Source organism: Argentina anserina, chromosome 3 (genome assembly GCF_933775445.1).
Source record: "Argentina anserina chromosome 3, drPotAnse1.1, whole genome shotgun sequence".
NCBI classification, from domain to species: domain Eukaryota; kingdom Viridiplantae; phylum Streptophyta; class Magnoliopsida; order Rosales; family Rosaceae; genus Argentina; species Argentina anserina.
Genome location: NC_065874.1, coordinates 26,274,859 through 26,291,014, shown reverse-complemented (window position 1 = coordinate 26,291,014; position 16,156 = coordinate 26,274,859). Strand labels below are relative to the sequence as shown.

Sequence of the window (16,156 nt, the reverse complement as noted above, 5' to 3'; positions counted from 1 at the left end):
AGTAGGCTGGACAATATTCTTGCGATTCAAATTCGATTCATGGTTGTCGTTTCGGTTTTATATCTTTCTGATGAATGCTTGGGTCAATTTTGTTCTGGGTGCTTCTGAATTTATTGTGCTGGAGTTAACATGATGCAGGGAATTGATGAGCATATTCATAATCTGGTAGTTTCATTCTTACTGAGTTATGGTTGCACTTTCTTAAACACATGTTCAATCTGAATTCACTTAATTGTGGGAAGCAATACACAGTTTCATTATTGTTACTCATTAGAAATTGGGTGCCACTGATTTATTGTTGTATCATACTAATTTCTGCTACTATGCTCACACACGGATATCTGTGTTTCATTATTGCTACTCATTAGAAATTGTTTGCAGGGAAAACTGTAAATTGCATTAGTATGGTTACGTAGAAGTCTGAGATGATTCTCTTTTCAGTGCATCTAAGTTGGATATAGAATGTGGTTTGTCAATGCTAGGCAATGATAATAACCATTATGTCAGGTACACGTTGTTGCTTGTAATTCTGACTTTGTAATATTCATAGTCCTTCATTCACCTGTTTTTTCTTCTTCTTTCATCATTTGATATAATCAGGTTAGACATTGATTCAATGAAGCAGGATTGTTGCTCTTGTGGAACAAAGCTGCTATTTGCTGGTCAAAATGAGGTTTGTTTCCTCCCCACCCCATTCTTCTCGGGTTTTTATTTCTGGTTTTCCCAGTTTCCTTGTTCATATCCTATTGATTTTTTCTATCTGTCTACCCATCCCCCTATTTCCTTTACTTTTTCTTCTTCTTCCGTATCTTCTTTGATTTCACTCACTGTCAGCATCAATAGTACATGATGACCTTTTCCTCTGTCTTGTTTTCATCAAACAAAAAGTTGTTGCAACCACCACTAGTAGTGCTACTGCTAATCAACTGCTTGATCTCTTCAAGGCCATAATTTAATGGAGCCTGGTCATGATCAAGACCAAGACCATTCTCTGACACCATGATTTTCTGATTGTTTGCTTCAGCACCATTATTGTAGTGGTAGTTTTGCAGACACAACTGTACTTCACCATAACTTGTATTGCCATAGCTCCCATCAGAACTGCAGCTAGCTTCAGTAGTGGTACCCCCAAACATCAAGATGTTATCCCTTGCATGATAATGTTGCATCATGGCTTTACCCAAAAAACCGTCTTGATCTACTTGAAAAGCAGCATTAGTAGTAGTAGTAGTAGTATTAGCACCACTTAAAAGACCTGCGTCTCATTTCATTTTTGTTGAAAGTAGTCCCATCATTGGTATCAATTTGTGGATATAAATTGTAAACATTTTCTGATCTCTTACTGAATGATTTGTTGGGAACAGATAAACTTTCCCTGAGCACAAAATCTGAAAATTTCAGAAGTGGACTTGTTCACGTAAATAACAATAAATAGATCAAAACAATTTTTAGCAACAACTCAAAATACCATTTGAAACAATCCAATAGGCCTCAATCCCCCTAAACAACTCTCCTTATGATATGTTTTCCTATTCTTATAGTTTGGTTTCAATTCCAGGTGCTATGGTGGAAAAGGATGCAATAGTAGCTATCATCTTTCTTGTCTAGATCCTCCTATGAGTGATGCTCCTACTGGAGTCTGGTACTGTTCTTTCTGTGTTCAGAAAAACACAGAATCCAGTATACATTCTATGTCAGATTTACTAGTCACTCGGGAATGCTAGAGACGTGGAGGTATCAGATGCTGATGGTATGAAGAAATTATGCGAAGTTGGGTTCATCTTTGTGTCAGACAATATGCTTAGGGCCTCTATCTTGTTTGCTTTTGGTTTACTTTTTTTATTTTGTTTTCAGATTCGTCCAGGTTTAGAGTACATGGTTCCTGTAGAAATATCAAATGTTCATATTCGTCGAGGTTTACATTTTTATTTGGTTTACAAAATCTTTGTAAGTTAATTTGTATCCTGATTTATGATGGTTGTTTGTAAATGCTTCTGATACTAGTGATCTAATACAATGGAGACATAGGGATAAATTGGGATTTCTGCTACTCACATGACAAAAATATGATGATTGAATGTAACTACAGGAAACTGAAAAATAAAGATGATAGAAAGTTACATGAGTTGATGACACAAACTCAGAAGAACCAACTGGTATAGACACAACAAACCAGAAATGAAACTTGTAGAAGGTACTTGTATTAATTAACTTAATGACTGACGAACTAAAAAGAAAACCCGACTGGTGAACTGAGAAGAATTCATTGAGTCTGATACAAACTAAAACTTGTAGTACATGTTACCACAATCTTGCACTAAACTCAACAAAATAATCAAGCAAGAAGTTACATGGAAACTAATAACACAATCTTGCAGCATTTCCTTCCAAACCATATCAGCTCTAAAACATGGCTTCAGTTCTAACAAAAAGGGGCAAATGTCAATCTAATCAGCTCAAAAGTTCAGTCACAAATACTCCTCCTAGTACTGCATCAAATAAACCTGCACAAAATAACTTCACTACTTAAACTATAATTAAGGTTTCAATGTGATTAATCCAGTGTGTTATATAAAAGCACATACCTCACTTCACTAAGGTTGTTGTTGTCTAAGCATAGAATTTGTAGATAAAGCTCCAGTTGGTTCAAGATTCAGACATGTAGTTGTGTGAGTTGAATTCTACAAATAGAACTGTATTTAGTTTCAATATAGCTATTAAATATGTATGAATGTACTAACCTTACAAAAATATATACCTGGCCTAAATGAGGCATCTGACCATAATTGAAACATAAATTAGGATGTACAAACGACCAACTTGACATTCCCTGTCAGAGAATATAACTTGTAAGAACATATTCTCTATAATACTAAAATACACAACATATAAAGTTCAATATGCAGACCTGATTATAAAATGGAGGGTTAGGTACTACAAACTGCTGATTCAATGTAGACACATGACTTGGAGCTTTTGGATCATTATTTTCTTGGTTTTCTTGTATGCATCAACACAAATTTCAGTTACAAATAGAACGAGTATATATATAGGTATCCAATAATCTCCATAGAAATATCAGACATGCTTGAGTCAGTAAGTGTGTATTTGTACCTTTTGTTCTCTTCTTCCTTTGGTTTGTCTCCCTCACATCTTTGATTCTACAATTTTTCATTCCTTTAGTCTTGGCGCTTGGTGGATTCAAAATTTGTGGCTCAATATTAGGAATGCTAGAGTCAGACTTGGCAGCAGATTTTCTCAAATTTTCCAACTCTTGCAAAGTATCCTTGTCTTTTTCAAGGCACTTCATTGCATCTATTAACATATCCTTGATAATTTTGGTACCAGAATTAGTTAGTGAGGCTATATCATACACATTATTTCCTTCATGCATCAATTCGCTGAGGCGCAACACTCTAGCAGTCTTTGAGTTCTCACTTGTTCCTCCACATGTACCATTGCTCACCACAATCCCTTTCTTTGCTTCTTTAGTCCACCTCTTCAATATATACTGAGAGGGTAGAGTAGTGATATTATTTGTATCAAACACCTTCAAAGCATGACGGCACATGATTCCAAGAAATGAAAATGACTTACAAGAGCAAGATATGCTCAAGGATGTAGAATTGTATTCAATCTTGTGCACACTTTGACGACCATCTTCAATTGCTTCATAAATGTAAACTTGATCTTTGTTGGACACTTCTTTTAGTCTAACTCCCATGCAGCCAATAAATTCTGTTTCAAAAAGTTGAAACATTTTATTAGTATAAACCTTGGCTGCACTCTTTAACATTCTACTCCATACTTTTGGACGAGGTGCACCATTTTTACAGCGAAAATCATCTTCTAACTCTGTTAGACGCATCTCTTCAATCTTTTTCTCATAGTGATGCACAAATTCGATGAGCTCCATTGTGTGCGTAGAGATTCCTTGGAACACATTGTTTGTACTTTCACTCCTTTGAGTTGATCTAATTTTTGCTGAAAAAGTATCCAAATTGAATGCTGCACACCACTTTTCACGAAGTGAATACAATTTTGTTAGCCAAGTATTATGTCCAACATTAAATTTACTAATCAAGCTATCCCATGAAACTTGAAATTCAATTTCAGAGCTGTAATTATGTAAACAATGGTTGAACTGTTTCTTGAACTCAGGATTTCCAAGATAACTACCAATCTTCTTGGAGGCATTCTTGGCAGTATGCCAAGTGCATAAACGATGGGATGCATTTGGAAACACTTTAGGGACTGCATTTGCCATTGCTTTATCTTCATCTGTGAAAATAGTGATTGGTGCTTTATTTCCCATTGATTCCAAAAATGACTCGAACAACCAAACAAATGACTCCGTAGTCTCATCTAATAAAAAAGCACATCCAAACAAAACATTTCTCCAATGATGATTTACTCCAACTATTGGAGCACAAATCAGATTGTACTTATTGGTACGAAATGTTGTATCAAAGCATATAACATCCCCAAAACAATCATAATCCAACTTCGCTCTACTATCCCTCCAAAAGAAGTTTGTCATTCGACTATATTGATCTAATTGCATTGAGTAGAAGAAGTTAGGATCCTCACCTTGTCTGCTCTTGAAATGATTCAGCAAGCTCTGTGCATCACCTGCTTCCAACATCTCATTCTTTTTCCTTTGCAAGTAGTTATACACGTCTTTCTTCGTGCATCCTACATTTTCCAGACCACCCACTTCATTTGCTATATAGAAAAATGATTTTGTTGGTCCTATTCCTGCATTTTTCATAGAGGTAAAAACATGCCCGCAAGCATCAGTTACACTTCGGCCTGATCTTAAAAATTGTCTTTCTTCCGGCCTTGCAAGCTCATGGTTATAATCTGAATTGATATGTGATACAGTGCATATACCATCTTTCACAACAAACGATATCATAGCCTTGCAACCCACTCTTGTTTCTAGCTTTCTGTGTTTGTTTGGTTCAAGTTCAACCACATCTCGGTTTAGTGCAAACCCCTCTTTTGAACATACAAACTCTCGTTGACGGATCTTATTTGATGCATCTCTTCGGACATGGCTTTTACGAATACTGAAGCCCTTCCTCAAAGCATATGTATTATATAAATTATAAGCCTCATCATCAGAGTGTACTTGCATTCCCACTTTGAGATCTTCATCATCTATAGATATATCATCCATTAACAAGCCAATTGAATCTATGAAACAACAAAATTAAAGTGTAAGCATTCAAATGAATATATAATATTTTGAGAACTTGTAGCCATAGTAAAATCTTTCCCTGATATACATGAATACCAATATTAGACACCGAAGGACCTACAAGATTAACAAATCAAATACGGTAATACACTAACAATGAACAAGTACATTACGATTACATATTTCACAATGAACACAAACTACCATCCTCCTTTAGGGATCTCATTTTCATCATGTGAGTACATTCAATAAAAACAGTCTATACGTATATATATATATATGGATGCATTGCATCTCCAAGTTGGCAGGATTCTACATTTCAACTAGAAGAGGGACAAGTACATATATTTGTGTGGTGACCACTGGACTAGGTTAATAAACAGGTTGATAGAGATGGCTTATAATTCTTAAGCTAATTCATTCATAGGTGTAGGGAAGTAAATAATTATGCAAACAACAGGAAGAGAGATAAACAAGTAGAGATAAAAAAAGAGAGAAGAGTGTGTGATTGATAGAGAATGATTTCAATTAAGTTCATATAATTCCCAGATTTTTAAAGATTTCAACGTGTTGTTCAACATATTCATACAATTTTCCATTATTCTATGGTTGTTTTAGCTCACGCTTCTGATTCAGGGTAAGGAAATATGGGAAATACCTCTTTTTCCTAATTGTTATAGATGTATAAGAACTAATAATTGTTTTATAAGCAAACACTTCTATTGTAAAAATGTGCAAGAGAGAATGATATAAGGGCCTTGGACCATAAAAGGTGTCATAAAGTGCTGGTAATTGTGATTTCAGTAGTTTTAAATAATCACACTAATAATGTGCAACCAAACCCCTCATGACTTCCTTCTGCTGGTTAGAAGTAATCCTACTGGTCATAACAATATCATAAGCAAAATATATATGGTTTTGTTTAGCTAGACGATTTCAAGTGATAGACATACAAAAGCTACTCATAAGCAATTCATGAGTTCTTGGATATTCTATCATCTGGGTTTCTTGAAGAGTGATCATCTGGGGTTTTTGGAGATTTTATCATCTGGGTTTCTTGGAAATTCGACTAAACTGTGGTGAAACTTAAACATGCAGTGAATGTATTTACAAAAGAATGAAGCTTATTTTGCCCAATAACTCAAGAATGAAACTTTCAGGAAAGCAAATAAAGAACAGTACAATGAAGAAGAGCAAAATTCAATGGAATAAATCAAACCCAGTTGACTAAAATCAATGCCAAGTCTTTACAGGAAGATAGAACTTACCCAGAAAAAGCGAATGGTGAAAAAGATGATCTCTGAAGAAAACGAAGGATTGGAAACCCAGAAAGAACTGAAAAACCCACCGTAGAAATGAATCTAAAAGTTGAATGGAATAACAAGAATAAACTATTGGTGAATTGATTGGGAAAAAAGGGTCTAGACTCGTTTATCATTCCAAGATAACTCTAGGCGGGATGATCAAATTAGAACCCAAAATTTGGAGCCTTTTCCGTCGGAGAGAAAAGGATGCTGGCGTGTAATATCTTGTAGACGTGTCAGCACGGGATTGGCTGGTCGTATATGCCAGCTGGTGCGTTTGACGCACGGCAGAATTTCTCACTATGTAAAGGCCTAAGTTTAGCACATGGCACTATGGTGGCCACATTTACTTTTTTCAATTAATTCAACCATGCCATTGAAGCAACGCTTGGTGCAGCAACAAACAGAAAGAACACAGGATGTAGCTCCTTAGGGATTACTGTCTCATTTGTTGTAAGTCTCTGGTACAGTGTCACAAACAAGACCATACAATGAGCCATACCAACAACAAAAAAGAATATTGGTCCTTCTCTTAGCCCCATTGAAGCACCTAGCAAAGCCCCTACAAAGTTGCCTACAATGGAGAGGTGGTTAACAGGGTTGGCTACTTTTGAAAGCCGGCGTTGCCCTCCTGACATCCACTGTCCGTAGATCTTAAGCTCAAGACATAACAGCGGTGCCATCAGGACGTACCAAAGAGCTGGATGGAGGTTGCTAGATATGGAAGGTGGCACTCCTATAGCTAAGAAGAAGTTGATTCGAACAGGATGGAAATACTCTCGGCGAACAACTTCAAAGTAGAAGATGATTTTGAGAAGGTAGATGAAAGCAATAACAACTAATGTAGCGACGGGAAAGGGTTTCCCATTGAAGTTGTTCTTTTCTCCTTCGTTTCCGGAAAAGTCTACACCTGCAATTCCATTGCAAGCATGATTACTGCCTCCATCTCATGATTACAACCTCCATCAAGACATTCGCACAATTTCAAAGATCAAACCTTTTTCTATCCAAATCTCCATCATCAAATTACTCTATCAAGGTTCTCCATCTATTTGTTTCAACAACTCAACACAACACCCCCACCCATCAACATCATGATCATATGAGCAATACCAACGGGAAAGGGTAATACTACAACCCCAATCAACTCTAATTCACCGATTCACAGAGGACCCAAGTCACCCGACCACCCCTCGTCTCCTCACAAACCTCTGCCATGTCCACGACATCTCCATCTCCCTCAGTAAACCCAATCAGACCTAGACCAAAAAAGGCTCCCCCTTTTCGAATTTCCCCCATTTCTACAACCCTAATTTTTATGGGTTCATTGATCTCCATCTCCATCGATTTCTAATTTCTGTGTTCGTCGAACACCAAAAGAGAGAGAGAGACACCTCGGGTTCAGAAGAAAAAAGTATTTCACTTAGAGAGAAAGTGAAAACGTAGAGATGAGTTTTTTGCCTTATACAAAAAAAACGTCAACAAACGTTAGAATGTTAAAGCAACTGCTGATTGAAAACTTTGATATAATAGCTGATAATTCATAGTACTTATTTATATAAATAAAAGGCTAAGATTGTCTTGATAGTAGTAAAATATTGAACGGTGTCTGCACTCCGTTGTGCATATTATCCGTTCCCTAGCTAATTAACGACAATTAGACAACAATTTCTGAGGCTTGTATCAGAATAGAACTATATTGACTCCTTTGACAAAACAAAACGAATTATTAGTCTATTGCATTGACTCAGTTCATGAAATTCTTATCATTAGATTTTAGAAAAAATAGCAATACATATAATCTGCCCGATTTGTTTATTAGTTTTATTTTATCTTCCCAAGGACGGATACAGAGAGATACAACAGTTGATTGCTGAAAACAATTAGAGTACAAAACAGGGTTTTATTTCTCTCTTGGTCTTCATCATCTGTATTAAAAAGCCACTCCAGTTTGAGGAGGAGTAGTTTGAAACCTACAAACCTTGCAGAGAGGTGAAGAGAGTGATGGAGTTTTGTACTTATCCTCTCCACCCATAATTGGCATTGGAACTCCTATCTTGACTCTACTAACATAACCTGGCCTGTAAGTCTTCCCTAGAACTCCTTCCACGAGATCAGACAACTTTGAAAATGTGAACTGTGTCTCCAAGTGAGCAAAAGAATTATCAGCTGGTATCTGGTAGTGATGAATTCTGTCTTCCTTTTCTCCAATAGGCCTAACCCTAATGGTAATGTCGACCAGATCAGAGACTGTAACTCTCGCGTAATTCGCATCATCAGTTCTTTCAACGATTACCTCTCTGTTCTCACCAGTAGTCCTCCATTCGGCCCCTACATGTTCAGGAATGTGAACTGACTCGCCATTCCACTTCACCATGAGAGCATCAACTTTGTCATTCCACTTGGAAACCCTCTTTGCTCCAATAACTAGGGTGTGACTGTCGAACATGATTGAGATGGCTTGAATCCATGTGAAGTCACGAGTCCTTCCTTCTGGTCGAGTCCCAATGAAATGTGCATTGATCTGGAGGTTTTCGTCTGAGACAATGGCAAAGTTTCCTCCTTTGGCTCCATGGAAGTAGAACATTACGCCGTCACCACCAATAAATCGAGGGTCGTAGCAGACAGCTCCATACCCATTACAGTTGCCTCTTCTAACTGCCCAAAATCAACACATCGGAGCATATCAGTATTACCTTCTAGACCAAGAAGGTCAGGCATCAAGATATCTATATACGTCTTATACAGCTAATAAGAGATTACTGAATTTAGAAGAGTTGTATATGCTCTTACCCTTGCAAGTGACTTCACACTTGCTTCCGCAGTTAACGAAGCAACCCTTCTTCTTCTTGTTGTTTTTGGGCTTCCTCTCAGGGCATTCTGGTGGACAAATAAGGGTCTTGTAAAAACAGGCTCCCAGAGCTTTGCACATACACTGCTCCTGTCCCGTCGCTAGTGGTGGCAATACGTCGTAATTGGTGCTGTCACTAATTGCGTTGCCGTTACCATTCCCGTTGCCATTGCCATTGCCGTTCCCGTTGCCATTGCCATTGCCGTTCCCGTTGCCATTGCCATTACCGTTGCCGTTGCCATTGCCATTACCGTTACCGTTACCATTACCATTTCCATTGCCATTGCCGTTCCCGTTCCCGTTGCCACTGCCGGTGTTTTCATTACCATTTCCGTTGCCATTGCCGTTCCCGTTCCCGTTGCCACTGCCGGTGTTTCCATTCCCGTTGCCGTTGCCGTTGCCACTTCCAGTGTTGCCATTGCCGTTCCCATTTCCATTGCCACCGCTAGTGTTCCCATTTCCATTCCCGTTGCCGTTTCCACTGCCTTGGCCCAGAACAGAGTTGGCTTCCATGGCAAGGAGCACCATAGCGACAGCCAACAACAGAAATGATACTCTTAGCTTAGCCATTTTTAGCTACTCTGTGTTTACCTTCTTCTTCTGTACGATGAAGACTGAAGTACCTCAAGTACGTACTTCTATTGTGAGCAGAAGAAGGATTGATGGAAAGTGCAGTATTGGTAACAGTATTTATAGGGGAGTATTGAGGAGAATCCAGGCTTGCAAATTTTATATGGGCAATTTGTATTGACCAGAATAGTTGCTTAATTAGCTGGACATCTTAGATAAGATGCCATGCATAAACATCCTTTTTGAGAATTTGAAGCATTGTTTTTCTTTTCTTTTTTCGACACAAAACTTGAAGCATTGTTGGTAGCTTCAGTTTGTAGCAGGATTGAGCACGACTTTTTAGGATTACTAAACCTTCAATTCCTTGCTTCATGTTAATGCATGGTTTGCTATTTTGAAAATTTTATAGCACATTGTCATCTTGATCTCTTTTTAAGACACTCAAACTGCTAACTATATATCAATGAAAATTGCATATCGCGCGAATACAGAAGATCCATACCAATATTAGTCCATCCTTGTATTCATATTTGATACTCAATAATAAGAGATTTCAATGAAATACTTGAGAGCTTTGTCGCAGTTCTTCCTCAAAGTCTCGATCACGTATATGTACATGAGAGTTTTGCAATATCCTAAACGCTTCGCCTAAGTAATTGTCATGTTACTTTGCATTGCTAAACAGGTTGATCTAACTATCTTGCGTATGAAATTACTTGACTGAACACTCAACCAACCACGTAATCCACTCCCCTTTCTAATTAGTTCGTCAAATAAAAATGGTTTTGAACCCTACGTATTTTGCAATCTTATACGACTGCTAGCTAGCTATTTCATTGTATCTGAACGTAAAGTGATCCAATTATTCCAATATATACAACTATATTTAACACCGTACCGTTAGATAGGTTTTGAAAGATTCCGAAACCTAAAGGACTTCAGCTGAAATCTAGGCTAAGGTTATTAGCTGTCGTCTGATTTAAGAATAAGAATTCTTGTATGATTGATTCTTTATCTGAATTATATTTTCAACTACTACACATGATGCTTCATTGTTGGCCCAATTGGTTTCTGACGTCGTGCTGGCCGTGTAATGTATTCAAAGGTACATAACTATATATGGCTTCGAAGAGTTCTTTTTATTTCAAAATTTTGGTGGGTGGGAACACGCAGCCAGTGCCGGCCCGGGGGGGGGTTAAGGAGGTGCAGCCAGGGCCCTCCGGCCGACAAGAGCCTGCAAATTGTTTTTTATTTTTTTCAGTAGAAATAAGGTATTTGACATATACTAAGCACAGTGGCGGATCCACGTGTAGGCGAGTCTAGGTAGTTTCCTAGGCTGGGTTTAGAGTTTAAAGGCGTGGAGTATGGAGTTTTCTGGAGGAAAGCGGTTTGAAAATGGCAGATTCTGGTGAAGAAGACAATTGCAGCGGCAAACACGTCGGTTTCTTTTTCGTTTCAGCCCAAAACAAGTCTTTTTAATCATTGAATAGAGGTAGAACGACGTCGTTTTACAAACTAAACAAAACAAAAAAGCAAAAAAAAGACGCTACTTTCTTTAACTCTGTATCTTGACTAATGGCTACTTTCTGCGTCTCTCTCATCCCAAACCCCTTTAGAAAACACAAAACACCAAACACCAATAATTAAATAAATATCCCATATGGCCCCAAACTTAACATAAGTTTACTTCAATCAAATAATGCTTGATTCAATTCTCTTATTAATATCAATTTTATCATTCTTATGTTTAAACTTCTGATATTTTTTTTCATATATTTTCGTTAGTTATTTGAATGTTTCATTATAATGCAAATTCGATGCATGTGATAATGAGAATAAATGTTATAATGTACTAATGTGGTGTTTTCAAAATGTGAAATCGCGCCATAGAGATATACTGTTTCGTTGTTGATTGAAAAGTTCTACTATATTTTTCTTTTTTGAATTAGAGCGGATTATATTTTCTGATGACAAATAATTTTTTTGGCCCTGGCTAGCAAAATTTTCTAAATCCGCCACTGACTAAGCATGATCCATTTATAACCAAGCAAAGTGGTTGGTGGATTGGCTACATGCTAGCTTTTATAATTAGAGCGGTAACGAGGTTGAGAGTTTGATACGGGTTTGTGTTTTTTTTTTCCTTTTTTCCCCTTTATTAACTCATTCCCTCATTCATTTATACGGGTCTGATTTGCATTTCGCACAGAGTCCTCGATCACTTTGGGCCGGCCCTGCACGCAGCTTTTAAAAGTTCTTTCTGAGCAAATGAACTGACCGGGCGGCCGGCTGCATGCTAGCTGCTTCAAGCTTGCAGTAAATTAAATTACAAGTGACTAGCGAAGCCAGCTAGCTTCAAGAAAACTTTGGATAATAGTCAAGACATGTTAATTTGCATATTCTTGCGGTATGAGGAAACTTTATCAACTAATCTAATTTTGAAGCCACCAGAGATCGGTGCAAGATGAACGGGAAAGCTAAGGGCGAATTGCGAAGAGGATGGATGGTAGTCGAACAATATCATAGCACCAAGACATGGGATTAGGGTTTATGTTGAAGATTTTTAGAGAAAGATCGTAAGAGAAAAATAACTCTTATATTGATAAAGAGTGCTGATTTTGGCACACCTTCTTTTACAATTTGCACACCTCTCACACTTTTTTACATTTTTTAAGAATTAAATACGTGTGACACCATATACTTTAAGTGTAAAAACAGTTTTATCCTTTTACTTTCAAATTTAATCTGTATATCCTTTAACTCTTATTTTTTAACAGTTTTGTCATTTTTTTTACCAGTTTTGTCCATTCCGTTAGTTGACCGTCAAAAAATTCCGTTAAGCCGTTAAAATGTCTAAAATACCCCCAATTCAAATAAGATTTTTTCTTTCTTTTCTTATGCCTTTTTTTATTTTCTCTTTTGGTTTTTCTTGTTTTTAATTTTAATTCATCATATGTGCTATCACTATATAATTGTAAGCAACACAAATTATCAATTAATTGTAAACAAGATAATGACGATCTTGCTCCCTATCAAGTTATCTGTAATTTTTTTGAATGTTTGCGAGAACTTGAAGCAGATGTAAAACAAGTAAGATTGAATGGCTCTCCTCACGTAGGTGTACTTCAAAACTCAAACTTAGAGCGAATGATAGTGAATGCATTACTTGAAAACTTTATTACTAGTAATTGCACTATGTTTCCAATTATAATCTAACCTTGTCGTACGACAAGAGGTTTAGTTCCAAACATTATTTTTTAACCTTTTTTCTTCCTTTGGTTAGAGCACCCAAGCCCATTATTTGAAATTTTTTTAATTTGCTTGTGCAATAAGAGGAGAATTAATGACATTGCTTAACATCAAGTTGGAAATAAATAATTTGAAACTATTTTTACATCAAAGTATGGTTATGATAGTAGAAGTCTTTCTTGTCTTAGCATTGTAAAAAATAATCAAAATATGTTTATAGAGCATTATAATATAAAGGAAATTTCTAATTGCATTTGAGTACTGGCACTCACATGTCATTTTAGGCATTATCCAATTGATTATAAGATGATTACAATTAATTTGATGATTTGTGTTGATTACAATTATATATATTTGATAGCACATATGATGAATTAAATTTAAAAATAAGAAAAATAAAAATAAAAACCAAAAGAGAAAATAAAAAAGGCATAAGAAAAGAAAGAAACAAATATGATTTGAATTGGGAGTATTCTATACATTTTAACGGTTTAACGGAATTTTTTGACGGTCAACTAACGAAATGGTCAAAACTGTTAAAAAATAAGAGTTAAATGATACACAGATTAAATTTGAAAATATAAGGACAAAACTATTTTTACACCTAAAATATAGGGTGTCACAAGTATTTAATCATTTTTAATATTTTTTTAGCATTCACAATATATCTATTCCAATACACCCCCTCACACCCCTCTTTCTCTCCGTCCCTCTGTTTCACAAAGCTGAAATGAGCTAGATATAAACTGATTGTAAGCATGGTTCACGATGCCAATGAATCAAATTACAGAAGCCACACTTTCAAACAGTAATTCATTCCAACTAACATTGTAATGAACTAGAAAGCATAATCTCAATTTCAAGGCGGCACCCAACAAAGAGAAGAGCTGCTAGGGTTGATCTTCTTTACCACATCTTCACTAAAATATAAAACAGCTCATGTATATAGACCTGAAATCAGATTCTGATTCAACAAGTGAACAATGAATGGTTCTACTATGGAGCAGAAGAACGCACAAGGAATTAAAAATTCCTCTAAATGAAATTGAATTGAAGAGCCACTCACTCAGACATAAAAAGGCATGATAATCAGATATTCTTTCACCTAGGTAGCAAACCCAGAAGTTGCCAAAGTCGTTGTTGCCGAAAATTGCACAAAATACCCACAGGTACTCATCGTCAATTCGTCTACGTCTTGTGCATGTGTCCAAGGACTGGGTTGATAAGGAGAAGTAAGGAATTGGCTGTTTTCATGAGATATGATGGCGGGACAACATCACAGAAGAAATTTTGAATGGAGACTCTGAGGCTGAATTTGGCTCGGTCGAGAACAATGTAGGCAGGCAAGGAGATGCAAAATGGAGATGATGAGATAAATAAGGGCAATTTGGTAAAACTAGTATGAGAGGTGTACGTGCAGATTGTAAAAGAGGGTATGCCAAAATCAGTACCCTTGATAAATCTTGTATGTTACAATGTACAAGGTTGCAATATATAGCAGCAGATCTGAGAAAAGAGAAAAACTAGAAAACCTACCAAATCTAGATTTACAAACAGATCTCCTTGAATTAAGGATGACAACATGACAACATGACAATACATAAAGAGTGTGCATGTATCAGCAATTTGATCTTCACCGCAAACATAAAGAGTTTAGATCATATCTGCTTGAATTTGATCACGAATGAAGTGACATTCGATTTCAATATGATTGGTCCTTTCATGAAACACTAGATATGCAACTATATGCATAGCTGACTGATTGTCACAATACATGGACACATGATTGGAATTTTGAAAACCAAGTTCAGAGAAAAGATCTTTTAACCAAATGAACTCATAAGCTAAGGATGACATTGCCATATACTCAGCTTCAGCACTAGAACGAGCAACAATAGCCTTTTTTTTTACTTTTCCAAGTCACAGAATTTCCACCAATGAAAGTGCAAAAATCAGTTGTTGACTTCTTATCCAAGGCCTTCTCTGCCCAATCTGCATCAATATAGCCAACAATTTATGATGATTGTGCTTCTTCATGTGAATTCCTTTACCAAATCAACCTTTAATGTATCTCAACACTCTATTAACTAGTTGCATATGCACAGAAGTAGAAAAATGCATATGTTGACTAACAAGGTTAACAACAAAATGCAATGTCAGGTCTAGTTATGGCGAGGTTTATGAGTTTGCCAACAATTCTGATAAGCAGTAATATCAAATAATGGCTCACCATCTTCACACAACTTCATCTTAACACTCAGAGGAGTCTGAGCGGGCTAGCTTGCAATCAGACATATTCACTTCTTCCAGAAGATCAATAGTGTATTTACGCTGATTCAGAAATAGCCCTTTGCTAGAACTTGCAACTTCAATGCCTAGAAAATATTTCAAAATTCTCAGATCCTTGATTGCAAATTTATCCCTCAAAGCAGTCTTGAGAGCATTAATTTCATCCAAATTGTCACGTTTAACTATTAAATCATCAACATAGATCAAAACAACCAAAGTGGGGCACTGCCTTGTCTTACAAACAAAGATGAATTAGAGTAACTTCTTATCAAATTAGTCTGCAACAACATTAAACTAAACTTTGAATACCAAGCTCTTGGTGACTGTTTTAATCCATAAATAGTTTTGTGTAACTTGCAGACTAAGATAGGTTTAGAGAAAGATGAATGACTAGGAGGTAGCTTCATGTAAACTTCTTCCTCCAAATTTCCATGCAAAAATGCATTATTAACATCCATTTGCTAAATACAATGTTCTAAATATCCCGATATATCCTCGATATATCCTTGATATATCCCTGATATTAAGAAAACGATACGATAAGTTGCTTATCGGTCTATTATATCGGTCAACCAAAAAAATCAAGTCAAATGACGATATATCGGGTCAAACTCGCCCTTTTTTAAAATATTTTTTAAAACCACGTCGTTTTGAAAAAATAATTTAAAGAAAATAAAAGTTTCGTTGATAACA

At 36.4% G+C, this 16,156-nt stretch overlaps 2 protein-coding genes across 2 annotated transcripts; both read right to left on the bottom strand.

Moving 5' to 3' along the window:
• Nucleotides 1–836: 836 nt before the first annotated feature.
• On the bottom strand, nucleotides 837–5,429 carry LOC126787337 (protein FAR1-RELATED SEQUENCE 5-like). The gene is made up of 7 exons (XM_050513241.1): nucleotides 5,408–5,429; nucleotides 5,300–5,320; nucleotides 3,115–5,199; nucleotides 2,909–3,000; nucleotides 2,821–2,830; nucleotides 1,344–1,388; nucleotides 837–1,255 (listed from the first exon to the last, which is right to left on the bottom strand). Exons 1-7 carry the CDS (start codon nucleotides 5,427–5,429, stop codon nucleotides 837–839), a joined length of 2,694 nt encoding a protein of 897 aa, XP_050369198.1.
• Nucleotides 5,430–8,440: 3,011 nt separating this feature from the next.
• LOC126787336 (uncharacterized) lies at nucleotides 8,441–9,928 on the bottom strand. Its single transcript, XM_050513240.1, has 3 exons — nucleotides 9,820–9,928; nucleotides 9,301–9,483; nucleotides 8,441–9,165 (listed from the first exon to the last, which is right to left on the bottom strand). Exons 1-3 carry the CDS (start codon nucleotides 9,926–9,928, stop codon nucleotides 8,441–8,443), a joined length of 1,017 nt encoding a protein of 338 aa, XP_050369197.1.
• Nucleotides 9,929–16,156: the final 6,228 nt, after the last annotated feature.

Coding starts and splice junctions, on each gene's coding strand:
- LOC126787337 (XM_050513241.1), bottom strand. CDS start 5,429: ATGAGATCCCTAAAGGAGGATG. Junction 5,321..5,407: donor GAGATCCCTAAAGGAGGATG/GTAGTTTGTGTT, acceptor TTAATCTTGTAG/GTCCTTCGGTGTCTAATATT. Junction 3,001..3,114: donor AAGGAAGAAGAGAACAAAAG/GTACAAATACAC, acceptor GATGCATACAAG/AAAACCAAGAAAATAATGAT.
- LOC126787336 (XM_050513240.1), bottom strand. CDS start 9,928: ATGGCTAAGCTAAGAGTATCATTTCTGTTGTTGGCTGTCGCTATGGTG. Junction 9,484..9,819: donor TGGAAACGGCAACGGGAATG/GAAATGGGAACA, acceptor GTGACAGCACCA/ATTACGACGTATTGCCACCA. Junction 9,166..9,300: donor GTGTGAAGTCACTTGCAAGG/GTAAGAGCATAT, acceptor GATTTTGGGCAG/TTAGAAGAGGCAACTGTAAT.